At 40.8% G+C, this 14208-nt stretch overlaps 2 protein-coding genes across 10 annotated transcripts in view; both read left to right on the top strand.

Moving 5' to 3' along the window:
- ubr4 (ubiquitin protein ligase E3 component n-recognin 4) overlaps positions 1-6880 on the top strand; it is a 57203-nt gene extending 50323 nt beyond the window's left edge. For all 9 annotated transcript variants that reach the window (XM_085344804.1, XM_085344805.1, XM_085344811.1 and 6 more), the window contains 14 exons: positions 200-307; positions 1499-1615; positions 1742-1932; positions 2113-2286; positions 2383-2482; positions 2595-2813; positions 2893-3006; positions 3215-3357; positions 3477-3602; positions 3688-3882; positions 4067-4291; positions 4606-4696; positions 4929-5091; positions 5417-6880. In XM_085344804.1, the coding sequence (XP_085200930.1) occupies positions 200-307; positions 1499-1615; positions 1742-1932; positions 2113-2286; positions 2383-2482; positions 2595-2813; positions 2893-3006; positions 3215-3357; positions 3477-3602; positions 3688-3882; positions 4067-4291; positions 4606-4696; positions 4929-5091; positions 5417-5481 (2031 nt within the window). In that variant the 3' untranslated portion in view covers positions 5482-6880. The remainder of the gene's footprint in view (positions 1-199; positions 308-1498; positions 1616-1741; positions 1933-2112; positions 2287-2382; positions 2483-2594; positions 2814-2892; positions 3007-3214; positions 3358-3476; positions 3603-3687; positions 3883-4066; positions 4292-4605; positions 4697-4928; positions 5092-5416) is intronic.
- A 4016-nt stretch (positions 6881-10896) lies between these two features.
- On the top strand, positions 10897-11615 carry LOC146610482 (transcription factor HES-5-like). The gene is made up of 2 exons (XM_085344642.1): positions 10897-11058; positions 11175-11615. Exons 1-2 carry the CDS (start codon positions 10897-10899, stop codon positions 11613-11615), a joined length of 603 nt encoding a protein of 200 aa, XP_085200768.1.
- Positions 11616-14208: the final 2593 nt, after the last annotated feature.

Genomic DNA, 14208 nt, shown 5'->3' on the forward strand with positions numbered 1-14208 from the left:
GTCAGAAAGCGTTTTGAAATAATACCATTCTTTATTCTCCAGTCATCAATGTAAACTGTAATTTATTTGTAATTTTGAATTCTTCTTTGAATTAGTAAAAACGAATGCTGGTTATCTAGAATATATATGTCATTATTATTTAGAATTAAATTCATATAGTGCCCTAAATTAGAATTAAAACTTTTTTTTTCTCCCCCAGGTTTTGCTGAAGTTGTTCAGTTACTGTGTGAAAGTGAAGATCAATAGGCAACAGCTTGTCAAACCAGAGATGAACACACTCAATGTCATGCTGGGAACTCTAAACTTGGTGAGTCTTATGCTGATTGTTGTGATTCAGTTTCTAGATTGTATTTTTGTGTGTGTGTGTGTGTGTGTGTGTGTGTGTGTGTGTGTGTGTGTGTACACACACACTTTGGTGTCACAGTTCGATATTTTTTCGATACAAAAAATGTTCATGCCTTTTTTAATTTATAATTTTAATAAATGACAAATGTATATTTTAACTCAAAAGTACAGTTTTTAAATTTAATGTTGCCAAAACAACAAAATAATAAAAAATAAATAAATCTATCTGATTGAGAAATCACTCATCTTTGTAAAACAGTTTATTACAGAGAAATGGCTCTTTCCAAAATAAAAGCTATACTATACGCTTCTTCTGGGCTATATTCTCAGCAGCATATTAAACATATCAGGTCCCCATAAGGAGAATCATGTGCTAACGGCTGTCTAAATGACTCGGGTAAAGTTTGTAGCATGCGTGCTTGTTGTTTTTGTCTGCTTCCACTTGTCTTTGCACTAGGATGATGTCGGCGTAAATGTGCAGTCATATTCGTTGTGTTCCCACTAGTGCTGTCAGCGTTAATCTCGTTGAAATGACCTTAACGCCACAACACGGCAGATCTCCGTTAACGAGTTACCGCGGATCGCCCTGTGTGTGGGGCTGGATGGCATCAACACGTTAACAAGCTAACTGTGCTAACGCGCTAGTTCCCACCAATTGAGCATTGCGTGGCACATCCGACATACTGTTTTACTTTTGTCCATGACGCGCTTACCATCAGGGTCATACTTCACATGAAAACCAAACTAGTTCCAAACGCCAGATCTGAATGAGGGTGGGGGAGGTTCAAATTCGGCTAGCGTTGAGGCAGTTGCCATGTTGCAACGAGCTTAACTTTTGTCTTGCTAGCTTGCGCTGCGCTCAGTGGATCTGCGCTCGACAGTGCAGCCTAGGCAGAGTAGTCAAACGCAGATCCACTGAGCGCTCAACACAGACAGCATCATCAGAAGAAAAGTTGATAAAATAAATAAAAAATTTTGTATTGTTCGATACATATGCGTACTGAACCTAAAGCACTGTATCGAATGGTTCAATATCGATACAAGTATTGTTGCACCCCTAATATATAGATATAGATATATAGATATAGATGGAGAGATGGAGATGGATAGAGAGAGAGAGGGAAATATTTTTTTTATGTTATTTTTCCTTCAGGCCTTAGTGGCAGAACAAGAGAGTAAGGATAGTGGTGGAGCCTCTATAGCAGAGCAAGTCCTGAGCATCATGGAGATCATTCTGGATGAGGCCAATGCTGAGATTTCAGAGGACAAGGTAACAATCTGAAGCTAATTTTATCTTCTGCTACAATCATAAAATCATACCCTCAAAAAGACCTTTTAATTCCGTTTTTGTGTTTTGTTTAGTTTTTTTAATTAGAAACTGTCTTGTCCTTTGCAGGGTAACCTTCTCCTTACAGGAGACAAGGATCAGCTTGTCATGTTGTTAGACCAGATCAACACCCTGTTTGTGCGCTCCAACCCCAGCGTGCTCCAGGGTCTTCTGCGCATTATTCCATACCTGTCTTTTGGCGAACTAGAGAAGATGAGGATTCTGGTGGAACGCTTCAAACCGTGTTGCAACTTTGACAAGTGAGCACTCAGCTTTTACTTACTAATAAGCACATGAAGACTTTAAAGGGGCTATTATTTTACATTTTAATGGATAAATCGGGCTAATCTTTGTAGGAGAACCATGCTCCTATGGGCACTTTTATAGTTAATTTGGTGAAATTGACTCTTATTTTTGTGTTTGTGTTGTGTTTCTTTAAGGTACGACGAGGAGCATAGTGCTGATGACAAAGTGTTTTTGGACTGCTTCTGTAAAATCGCTGCTGGAATCAAAAATAACAGCAACGGCCATCAACTGAAAGATCTTATTCTGCAAATAGGAATCACACAGAGTGCACTGGACTACATGAAGAAGCATATCCCAAATGCCAAAAAGTAGGTCTCTTGTAGGTAAATATTTTGTATACAAGTACAAATGCAAGATTTTTTGTTTTTAAACCTCTTTTTTGTTTTTCTGAAATCTCTCATCAGTCTGGATGCGGATGTTTGGAAGAAATTCCTCTCTAGACCTGCTCTACCCTTTATTCTCAGACTTCTCCGTGGTTTGGCTACCCAGCATCCCCCCACACAGGTACAGAATGCTTTGAATATTAGACTAAACTGGAGTCAACTCAGACAGTTCTTTTTGTAAACACATGAACCTGTCTCCCTAATATAGCTGAGTGTCATCTTCTTTTGTCTAGGTGCTCATAGGCACAGATTCGATAACAAACTTGCACAAGCTGGAGCAGGTATCCAGTGATGAAGGCATAGGAACTCTAGCAGAGAACCTTCTAGAGGCTCTGAGGGAACACAGTGACGTCAACTTGAAGATTGAAGCAGCCCGCAGAGAAACCAGAGCTGAGAAAAAGCGTATGGCTATGGCTATGAGGCAGAAGGCTCTGGGAACTCTTGGCATGACGGTATATATTTTTTTTTTTTATTACCACAGACTTGAATTGAAATGTGGATTTTATTGTAAGCTTTATGTTTGTCTTTCAGACCAATGAAAAGGGGCAGGTGGTGACAAAGACTTCACTCTTGAAGCAAATGGAAGAGCTGATAGAGGAACCAGGCTTGACCTGCTGTATCTGTAGAGAAGGTTACAAGTTCCAGGTATAAAAGCACATACAGGATTGAGGGAAGTTTGACATTATTTAACACTGAAGACATCTGGTTTTGGAATCCTATTTAAAGTATCAGTAGCCAAATTGTAGATAATTAAAATGACACTCTTATCAGTCTGATTTGCTGGTTTTCTTGGCATGCTGAAATTTGTTGTTGTTTTCAGTTCTCATTTTCATTCTGGTTTCTCTTTCACTAGCCAACCAAAGTCCTGGGTATTTACACTTTCACAAAGCGTGTAGCCTTGGAGGAATTTGAAAACAAGCCTCGCAAGCAGCAGGGTTACAGCACTGTGTCGCACTTTAACATAGTCCACTATGACTGCCATCTGGCAGCAGTCAGGTAGCTACAAACACCAGCATTTACTCTGTGGTGATGTTTAGAGTACCCCTTACATTCTTTCTGCAGCCCCACTTTTCATTTTTTTTGTAATACATGCCTGTTATTTTTACTTATTTTAGGCTGGCTCGTGGGCGAGAGGAATGGGACAGTGCTGCTCTCCAGAATGCTAACACCAAGTGCAATGGTCTGCTTCCTGTGTGGGGGCCACATGTGCCAGAATCAGCTTTTGCTACATGCCTAGCAAGGTTAAAAGAAAAAATCAGCATAAATTAGAGAGAACATTTTCTTCATGTGGCACAATTTCTTCAACCAAACTCTTTTACTGCACAGGCACAACACATATCTTCAGGAGTGCACAGGCCAGCGAGAGCCCACATACCAACTCAACATCCACGATACCAAACTGCTGTTCCTCCGCTTTGCTACTGAGCAGTCATTCAGCGTGGACACAGGAGGTGGAGGTCGGGAGAGCAACATCCACCTCATCCCCTATATCATCCACACTGTTCTCTATGTCCTCAACACGTATGTACATTTTTGATGTGCACAGAAAACACTTGCTGACATTTACTCAATATTGATGCTGAGGTGATACATGTGTGGGACTGTTGAGGCTTAAAATAAAACACAAATCCAAAGTTTGATTTTACAGCTCATAGTTCTCATTCCCATCTCACCTTATTTCACTTTGCAAATTCTGTCACTGTAGTACAAGGGCTACGTCCCGAGAGGAGAAGAACCTGCAGAGTTTCCAGGAGCAACCATGTGAGAAATGGGTTGAAAGCTCATATGAAGTTGAAGGGCCCCACTATTACACCATCCTGGCCATGCACATCATGCCACCCGAACGGTGGAGAAGTTCTCGTCTGTACTTCCTGCGGAGACTTCTGGGCACTGCGCATGCCCGTAAAGTCTCGGCAGCCTGTGCAAACAAGTATGAGACCTTTCCTTTCCTGTCTCCATTTGTTTTACACTCAATGCAGGGCACCTTTGTCTGTGATATTAATTAAATCCTTCAAGCAGGGAGCAGGTTCAGTACCAAATTATTAATTTGTTTGCCAATAATTCCAACAGGAAACTTTTACACTAGTGTAATTTTATTTTGAATACATCTAAGACATGTGAGTATTGACCAGTGAAGCAGGTCAGAGTTATAAATTTAAAAAGAAAAAGGAATAACCATTGAATGTTGTGTCCATTATTTATCTCAGAAGGTCTTCATCCACATCTTCTCTTATCTATTCTCAGGCTCACAGATAAAACACCAAAGGAATATGCAGTGTATCGCTCACCTCTTCTTTTCTGGGGCCTGGTGGACCTGGTCTACGACATGTTCAGGGTAAAGTATTTTGCCTGTCGATACTGTAAAACGATGGTATTATGCTCTTTCAATTTTGGGGATGCTTTGTAAAAATAGGAGTCATTACCTGTAAATACAGAATTCAGAATGTTGTTTGTTTGTTTGGGGGGTGGGTGTTTAGGGACATTTTCAATCTAATGGGAACATTGACATTAGACAAATAGATAATATACTGTAATTCCCTCTTCTGCTCTTGATTTTGTTTTTACAGAAGGTACCAACCAGCAACACAGAGGGCGGCTGGTCTTTCTCACTGGCAGAATATGTCCGTCACAATGACATGCCCATCTATGAGGCCTCCGAGCGTGTGCTCAGGGCTTTCCAGGATGAACTCATGCCCGCTGAATCCCTGTCAGAGTTCTTTGATGTTGTAGGTCAGTATGCACACACACACACCTATGTTTCTGGCTGATACTATTCTGATACTACTTCTTTTTAGACAAAATAAATCATCTCAGATAGAGAAAGCCCACAAAAAAGAACATTTTGGTAGTGAAATTTCAGTGAAATCCATCTCAAATAAATGCCGTCAGTGAATAAGAGGATTTGCATTATTCAGTGCAGAAGTATAAACAAGCTTCACAGTTTATTTTCATCTTCTCTTGTGCCATTTTTCTTTTAATTTACGACACTTCTTTTCTGGTGTGAATAATAAACTGTGGTGTTGGTCGAATGTTACTATTAAACTTTGTTTTTCAGGTCTCCTCTCTGAAATTCCAGACCCGGACCTCTTCCTGCAGGATTTGTTGAACTCTTTGCCCTAATGGCCAACCTCAAACCACAACCCCTCAAACACAAAACGCCCCTGCAATTATCATCTGGACACCTACCAGCTGAACAAAAATTTACTTTTTACACACTGATATTCACACAGTGTATACACCACGCTTCCTACTTAACTCCCACTCCCATATGACATCTTCAAATGATCTTTAAGCAGAAACTATGTGTAGTTTAAAAAAAACAAAGAAAAAGAGAAAAGATCCATCTCTGTAAAGTTTAACACAGAAACACCATGCTGTCAAAGGTTGGGGAGGGCACACAAAACAGAATTTACACTTTGATTCAAACTCTTTCAGACTAGAGTTGAGATCACAACTTGTTTTGTTTCAGGAAGCTTGAGGGAAAAATGAAGCAGGGCTCTGCCGACCACCCAGCCACAACCATTCACATCTGTCACCATCAAGGCATCTGTCTCTTTATGATGCCATAGATGATCAAAAAAAGGCCAGCTGAATTTAATGATTCATGTGAAAAGAAGAAATAATAGGTTTTTTTGTTGATGGGAACAGCCTACGAATTCTGTTTTGTTGTGATCCTATCTTTTGGCTTTAAACTCCTCCCCCTCTCTTTGGGGTACAATAACTAAAATGTTTTGGGTATTTGACCCACCACCTATGAAGAGCGGCATTTGATTTTAACTCCTTTTTTTTTGTTTTTTTTTCTTTCCATTTTTGTTGTGCTTTAAGTTTTTTTTTGGTAAGGGTTTTTTAAAATGGCAGAAGGTTTCACTGTCACATGGTTGCAAGCTAACCTGTCCTTTTCTTCTGGGCTTTTGCTGTTTGATCTTCATGTAGAGTCTAACTGGAATTTGAGTGACGGACAGGGAAACAAAAAAGCAGTTTGGTTTTATTTTTTTCTTGTATCGACCTTGGAAGCAAAGAGGGGGAAAGAACAATGAAGTGTTTTATTTTCTTCCACAAAGCTATGCCTTGGTGATGAAGTAAACTTTGGATTGATGAAAACATTTCCATCTGTTGCAATGAAACACCAGACTTGTCTAAATGAATAATAAACATAGACCTACATTATATCCTTTACACTTTTTCTCTTTTGACTAATTATTTTTATTTTTTTCCCTCTTGAGCCTCTCTGCACTCTTTAATTTAGGTTTTGGTTTTCCTCAGAATTTCTGGAAACACACACGTCAGTTTCCAGAACAGATTTCTGGAAAGCAAAGTCTCACTTTTACCCTCAACAGTTGAGCAAACTTTGAACTTACAGTTATTACAGAACCCTTGTACTCAAGAGTTGAATGCATGGTGTGGAGTTCACCCAGTTTCTCGTCAATTCACCTATTCCCGCTGCTATACGATGTTTAACTGTTGCTGAATGTCTGCTTTTTGAATTTAGCCTATGATTAATAAAGCCGTAATAATTCCAAATCTGATTCAGGGTAACCTCTTCTGTTCCGGCTGGTTTCTAGATTTGGGGGGAAAAAATATTAAAACCTGCACCTTTGTTTCCTTTAATCTTTTGACAGTGCTCATAACACTGCTGTCTGTAAACATGCACAGAATACAAATGAACTCTAAATAATGTGGAAAGTGTAGTTTAAATTGGATCTCATATCTATTGGATTGATTTAGTCTTTGACGGTTTCATTAAAATTAATTTCTTCACATTTTGCTTCAAAGGCGACATTTTCTTAGAACTTCTTTAGGTGGTCTTGAGAAATAGTTCCCCAGGCTCTCTGAAGGTCTGGATCCTGGATGCTTCGAGAAGCCTGGAGAGCTGTTCCTGAAGACTACTTAAAGTATATCACAAGAATGCTCCCTAATAGTTTAGACGAAGAATAGGAAGACTGTTACAACTGCACTGTTTTTCCTCTTTATATATTTGCACATTTCAACTAACTGCTGCACCTACTTCCAAGTTTTTCAAGCATAATGTAAAGAAATGAAGGGTGGCTAGAGACCTTTTGCGCAGCACTTTACATCAATCAGTATACTTTTCATTAAAAATGCAGGCATGTGCGTAGTGGTGTAAGATGGTAAGTCCCCAGTCTGATTACTTCCTCTTTTCATGCACAGAGGGTTAAAACTCCAGAAATGTATTTAAGAACACTTTTATAAAAGTTTGCAGCTTTAAAGCAGAGCTCTGAGAATTTATGGTTGAATAATTGTGGATCACATGTGAAGTGTTGTTGCATTAATGCACACTAGAGGGTGACATTGATTATGACACTAAAGTGCAAGATATGGAAGTCGAACCTTTCGGGGCTCAACACAGAATCATAATTTAATCATTTACATTTTGAAAGTGCCGGAGCAAACAAAATAAAGAAATGTATATATTTAATCCATTTTTTTAGAAAACAAAACAAGCAGCACATGATGGGAAAACATGTCATTTTACTTAAAATTGCACAGGAAAGCACATTGCACTTTTCACTTATGGCTTTCAGCAACAAATTTTATACATGACTGACAATATCTTAAACATTTACAAAATATGCATTGGCATAAAATTAACTTTTACCCTTTATACAAAGGAATATGACTTTCAGTTTAATAAAACTGTAATAACATGATCTTAAAGTTCTAAGAAGTACTTAGATTTAAGGCATAACATGCACAGTTCTAGGGCCTGTGCAATGACCAATAGGATCACGGTGCAGGTAGTCACAGTTAATGAGAACTCCCATCTTTTCCACCATTTGTGCTTAAGAAGACATTTGGAGAAAAAAGTTTATAAAAATGCCTAGATTTTGTTTTCCTCTTCGTATTTCAACCCTCTTTCGGTGCACTTCTTACTGGCAACACAAAGGCGACACATCCTCAGAAGGTGAGGGGAACAGCCTCATGGCCTCTCTGGAGGATTTGGTGTAGCCATTATGGAAAATGAAGGCCTTCTTCACTGTGAAAAAGGAGACAGTCTTGTCCCACACGTCAGAGCTGCTCATTCCAGTGCTTAGATGGCTCTCTAACGTGGAGCGGAGCCTCACTGCTCTGTCTGTGCACTTCCTTTCCAAAATCATCATCTTACACAGGCTGTGGAAGGAGATGGAGAAACATCAAATTAATGGTAGATGCAGAGAAATGGGTTGTTTCCAGGAGAAAATACCAGCATGCTTAAATATTGACGGCACATGTAGAAATGGTTTTGGTAACATTCATTCAACATAAAAAAAAAAAAGGAAAAACTTTCAATCACTTTTGAGTCAAATTCACAGATAGTGGAAGAAACATTGCTGTGATGCCTGTTCAAAACTAGGATCAAGCCTAGGATGATCTACAATGAAGTTTCTTGTATTCGAGCTTACGTTGTGTGTTGATCCCTCATGGCGAATATGCAGTCGGATGGCGTCCCGTGAGTCCAGGCCCGTGTGGGTTACAAGAAAACGTTCAGGGTTATGATTTTACCCACAGAGACCTCCCTCATTTATATACTTATGCCAACTTTCCCACTGATTTAATGTGATGTTGGTTCTCACAGTGTTTGGCCAATCACAAAGCAGCATTATGACAATAGGATGTGAATGAATTAGTTGAATTCATTGGGGTACAATGGCCCCAATCCAAACAAACAGGTGGGAGGGGCCCATTGCTTGCCCCTTGTTGAGGGAGATTTCCTTGTTATTGTATCCACTGGGATGATATGTGGTGGGAACGTGGAGGACAACATCTGTCTGAGGACGTTCTTCCTGGAGGAGAAAGTCGTCCATTGGTGGGCAGAGTTTCCAGATAGGCAACCTAAATATTTAGATACATTTTTGGAAATGTGATCTATGTGAGGGCAACAAAAAGCATCATCACAGACTGGATCTGCATCTAAGTGTTGTTAGTACCTGTTATATTAGTCTTTAATATAGAATAATCCCTTTTCTGTTGCAACAAGCTGAGAAAGTGAAGTGGTTTTCACTTTTTTCTCAATTTCTTAAACTTTTCGTGTCAAACAGTGTAAGAGTTTTGCACCTTTTTATTCACAGATTCTTAAAAAAAGTTCATCATCCTATCCAGAAAGTTTCCCACCCTCCACACACACACTCCCTATTCTTCTTATTTAACTTTCTGTCTCTATTTCAGCCTCTCCAATTCTCACGGTAAACATCTCCCGCGCTTGATCGGCCGACAATGGCATACAATCCATCCAGATGGTGTGCCTGGAAGCCCTGTTGACAGCCCTGTTTTCCTGGGTGTGTGCGTGCATGTGTTGTTAGTGGGGCTCGAAGGGGGGGTTGGTCACTCAATCTTTGTGCAATGGGGCACACTTCCTTTGTGCAGGCGGCCTCAGAGTCATTAAACACTGAAGTGTGGGAAGCCTGGGACCACAGCGGCTCCCACGTTCCACACAGGCAGGAAGGGAGCGTGTGACTGAGACGTGGCCAGCGGCATGCAGGTCAGCCAGCTGTGTGGGTGTGTGAGTGTGTGTGTGGGGTAGGGAAAGTGAATGAGAGTGTGGCTGTCTGCATGAGTTTGTGGGGGGTTGCCTGATGTGTCAGCATGTGCTGGGAGCGTGAAAGCTTAAAGCTGAAGCACTTTACAATTCACACACAGCTCTAATCACGTTCATCAGATTAAAGCTGACAAACTGATAACCAAATGTGTCGCTAATGAGTTATAACAGGCAAATTTTGAATGGCAGTACTTTTTTGTAACTGAGAGAGTACACTTTGCATCAGCTCTACAGTCTTTAGATGTCACACAAATCTCTATGAAAATGCTTGAGATTGGTGAACGTAATGAAAATTAGCTGCGATTAATCACTAATACTTCAGCTTCATCAGGGCTGGATATTGTGAGAGTAATTTGGTCAGATTATACAGCTGTCTCTCAAGAATTGTACTAAACCTTGAATGAGGAAACACCTTATAAACATATAACAGTTTAATCAGATTATCTGAAAAAAGGGTTAAATATTCATAGTCTAAATATTCTCTTTTCTTTTTCAGCTGAATAGGTTTGAGTTGCAAATCTGTTGCTTTCTTTCTCTTTGAATCTTTGAGGAACCTCAACCTGTTGCACAGCTCTGAAAGTCTGCCATTTCACACTGGTGGAAGTGGCTGCATGTTGGTCTTTCTCTAATGCTTGGCCCTCTGTAACACCCACGTGTGCCTGGTGGCAGAGGCACTTTGTCTTCAATTACGTGGCGGTGAAGATGACATGAGACAGCGGCATGCTTCCCTCTGGGGTCACCACTTTCCCATATCAGCACAAGCACCGGGTCAGTCTCCCATCTACCCCCACTCAGCCCCCCTCCCTCTGCCCACTCCACCCCGGGCTTTCTCTTGCAGTCTATTCCTCCACCTGCTCCCCAGAGACACACTCATTGTCCCCACGGCTATAAACACTTCATTGAGCATGTGGCAGCCCTGCTTTCCTCAAAGCCCTTCCCAGCACTCCCATTGGCCCGGGGACTGTGAGAAACTCCATCAAGCCTAAGACTCACACATTCATATGGAGATTTGGGTGTATAAATACAGGGCAGTGGCAGAGGAGAGGAGAACGCAGCTCAGATCCAACCAGCTCTTCAATCCGAGTAGAGACCCTGACTCCACAGCAATGGCTCCCTCTGTTTTTGGACAAGCAAACAAGGAACACCTGACCCCTGCTCACAAGGTAAATACTTTTTTCAGAAAAGTCTCATAACTGGATTTGTGTTGGTACAAATAATTCAATTAAAAGCAATGTTCAATTTGATTAAAATACCTTTTTTTTCTCCTTCTTTTCTTCAGCTGAGAAAGCCAATGGTAGAGAAACTACGCAGAGACCGCATCAACACCAGCATCGAGCAGCTGAAATCCCTGCTGGGGCCCGAGTTCCTCAGGCAGCAGCCTGACTCCAAGCAGGAGAAGGCTGACATCCTGGAGATGGCTGTGTCATATCTGAGAAACTGGCACCAGCAGCAGAAGCAGGCCGGCTTGACCTCTAGCCCGATGGTGGCTAGCGACGGTTACTCCCACTGCGTGCAGGAGGCTGTCAGCTTCCTGTCCCACTGCCAGGTCCAGACTCAAGCCCACAGGCTGCTACTCAGCCACTTTCACGGCCTGCAGGCGTCCAGCGGGACCAGTCACAGTCCCTGCAACCTCCCCTCCCCTCCTGGCTCCCCACTCCATCAGGTCAGCTCCAGCAAGGGCGTAAGCCAGGTCAGCTGTGCTCTGTGGAGGCCCTGGTAACATGGAGGCGGGATCACCTGTGAACCGAGAGAGAACTACGTCTGTGAACGTCATGGACAGAGAGTTAAGGACTTATAGAGAAGTCTGCTTTCTTCTGCTTTAGCAGAAGATTCAATACTGTCAAGTGTTTTATTTTGTGGTGAAATCAGCACGATGTGCCGGTACCCCTTTGGAAGGACTGAAATGATTTAGTGTATTATATATGATACACGCTTTATTATTTGGAGTGCTCATTCTGTGAATGCGTTAATTGTCCCTGTGGGAAAACTGCTCCTGACTTTTTGTTTGTTTTGCAAACATCATTGAATTATATTAACCACGTTGGTTTGAAACTATTTAAGTGTCCGAGACACTGATCGATGTGTTTACTGTTTGTCCCTGATGCTGAGTGTCACTGATTGACGTGTTTCATCAGTTTGCTGTTGATGAATCAAAAACAAGCCATAGAGAGATCCCATGGATCCATCTGTACTGTAAATCTTATAACGATTATACTTTGTTCTATTTGTAACCATCATTTGGCCTGTGTATGAAGGATACTGATACTGTAACCATTACCTGTCCACTTGTAATGTTCATAATGGATTTTTAAAATCTTCATAACAATGCCTTTTATAAAGGCCTTTTGCGCTGATATCAATCTTTGTAAAAAAGAATCTGATTTATTGCTTCCTTGAGGAGTTTGATATTGAAAAAAAATAAATGAGAAACTTCTGATGAAGTTCTGCAAATATAAGTAATCGCAATGTGCTTTCTTTTAAAGAAAACTACAGTGCTAAATATGTCTTGACTTATTACTGATTGATTCATTTCTGTACACCAGAGTGAGAGACAGAGAAGGGAGCTGGTGGAGTGGGGGACTAAAAACTTAAATCCAGTCAGAACTGACAGCAGCTTTAGTTCAGTGTAAGAATTGAGCTCTGGTTCTTGTAAAGATTCATTAGGTTAGTGCTAAATATTTGGTGGTTTGATCACCATTTATGCATCTATGGCTCCAGTAATTAGTCACTTACATCACTACAAACCTTCTAAACATTGTAAAGACTTAGGAAATGGGGAAAATAAAATGGCGATATAACAGAAACTCCAACTAGACGCAAGTTTTCACCATTTAAAGAGTGATGCCGATTAAAATGTACAAGTCTGTCTTTTTTTCTTGCCATAGTGCCAGGTGTATAATACATCTGTTTGCACAGGTCTGGTGGAGCTGAATGGTGGCACTCTACAAGTGCTTAAATTAAATTATAATTCTTACAAAATGACTACATTTTCAAGTCAGTTTAAGTGACAGTAATTTGAGCAGAATGCAACTAAAGAGTTTGAATCGTTAATGTTAATTTACTGATTCAGGAGAGTGTCTTGTTTAGCTAAATTTTGATTTGAGATTTACCACAGGTATCATTAACATGTCATCTTATCCGACCTGGTAATCATCAACAGGTGCTTAAAAAAAATCAAAAATCAGTATGTAGACGCCCCAGCAGGCCACATATGCCGCTTTTCTCTGTTGTGATTGTCTTGGTATGTTGTGCAGTGCTTGAGTTATCTCTCAAGTGCCACAAAAGTCTTTCACAATTATTTGTGTGCGCTGAAGTTGTGGAGAATGTGGGACTTTCTCAGGGTCTAGTTTGCCAGGCCAGATGGTCTGGCTGAAGCTGCCCCCCCCCCCCTTCAACAGGAGATCAAACACCATAGCTAATGTGATGTGTAACAAGACACACTTCTATTGTTCCCATCTTGGGACCAGTGAATAGGCACAGAGTGTGGGAAACGGGAGATACCACACTCACAGAGAGATGGCTGACGGGAAGCAGCTCTGTGCCGCCGCAGGTCTGAGCAATGGCCGAGACTTTATGGCATGAATTCAGCGCTCTCAGGCGGCTGGTGGGAGGGGGACTCGTCTTCCCACACACTTGTAGACAAAGACCCCCGGCAGCCATGTAGTGCACACCAACTTCCAAAGGAGGAGAACTTCGCACTGACATGATGACAAAGAGAAAAAAAGAGATTTAAAAAGCGCTGGGCTCATTGAAAGTTACTGGATTTTTTTTGATTTTTCAGTAATGACAACAGTTTTAAGTAGTACTGCTGATATGGGCCACACAGATGTAAGAGGAGAAAGAGAGAGAAAAAAAACAGGGCTCCATTACAGTGAATTTTAATTATCTCATTACCTCCAGAGATCCGAGATTTCCTTTTTTACCTGCTTTAATCTCTCTCATATCAGATTTATTGTGAATTATTGTTCAATACCTGTAGCACTTTTTGAGCATTTTCTACTGTGCCGATGCTGCTTTTACATGACTTGTGGTGGGGATGCTGCCACTGACTGGACTCACTGCTGTACAAAAGTCTTGAGACTCTCCTCATTTATTTATTTTAGATTTTTCTATGAAAATGGGAAATATGGGCATTGAAAAATGTGCAAGAAAAAATGGAAATATAGTGTATAAGACAAAAACAGACAATTGTATAATCTAGTGAGTTCCAATATTTGGTGTGACAACACAGCCTGAACTTTTCTGTGTTCATAACTTCATCAGTTTTGACAAGCTCTCAAACACCACCACCTGACTGCACAGATGGCTGTATG

Source organism: Diplotaxodon limnothrissa, linkage group LG20 (assembly GCF_057381915.1).
Source record: "Diplotaxodon limnothrissa isolate DT_005_m linkage group LG20, D_limnothrissa_male_GT1.1, whole genome shotgun sequence".
Classification (NCBI taxonomy): domain Eukaryota; kingdom Metazoa; phylum Chordata; class Actinopteri; order Cichliformes; family Cichlidae; genus Diplotaxodon; species Diplotaxodon limnothrissa.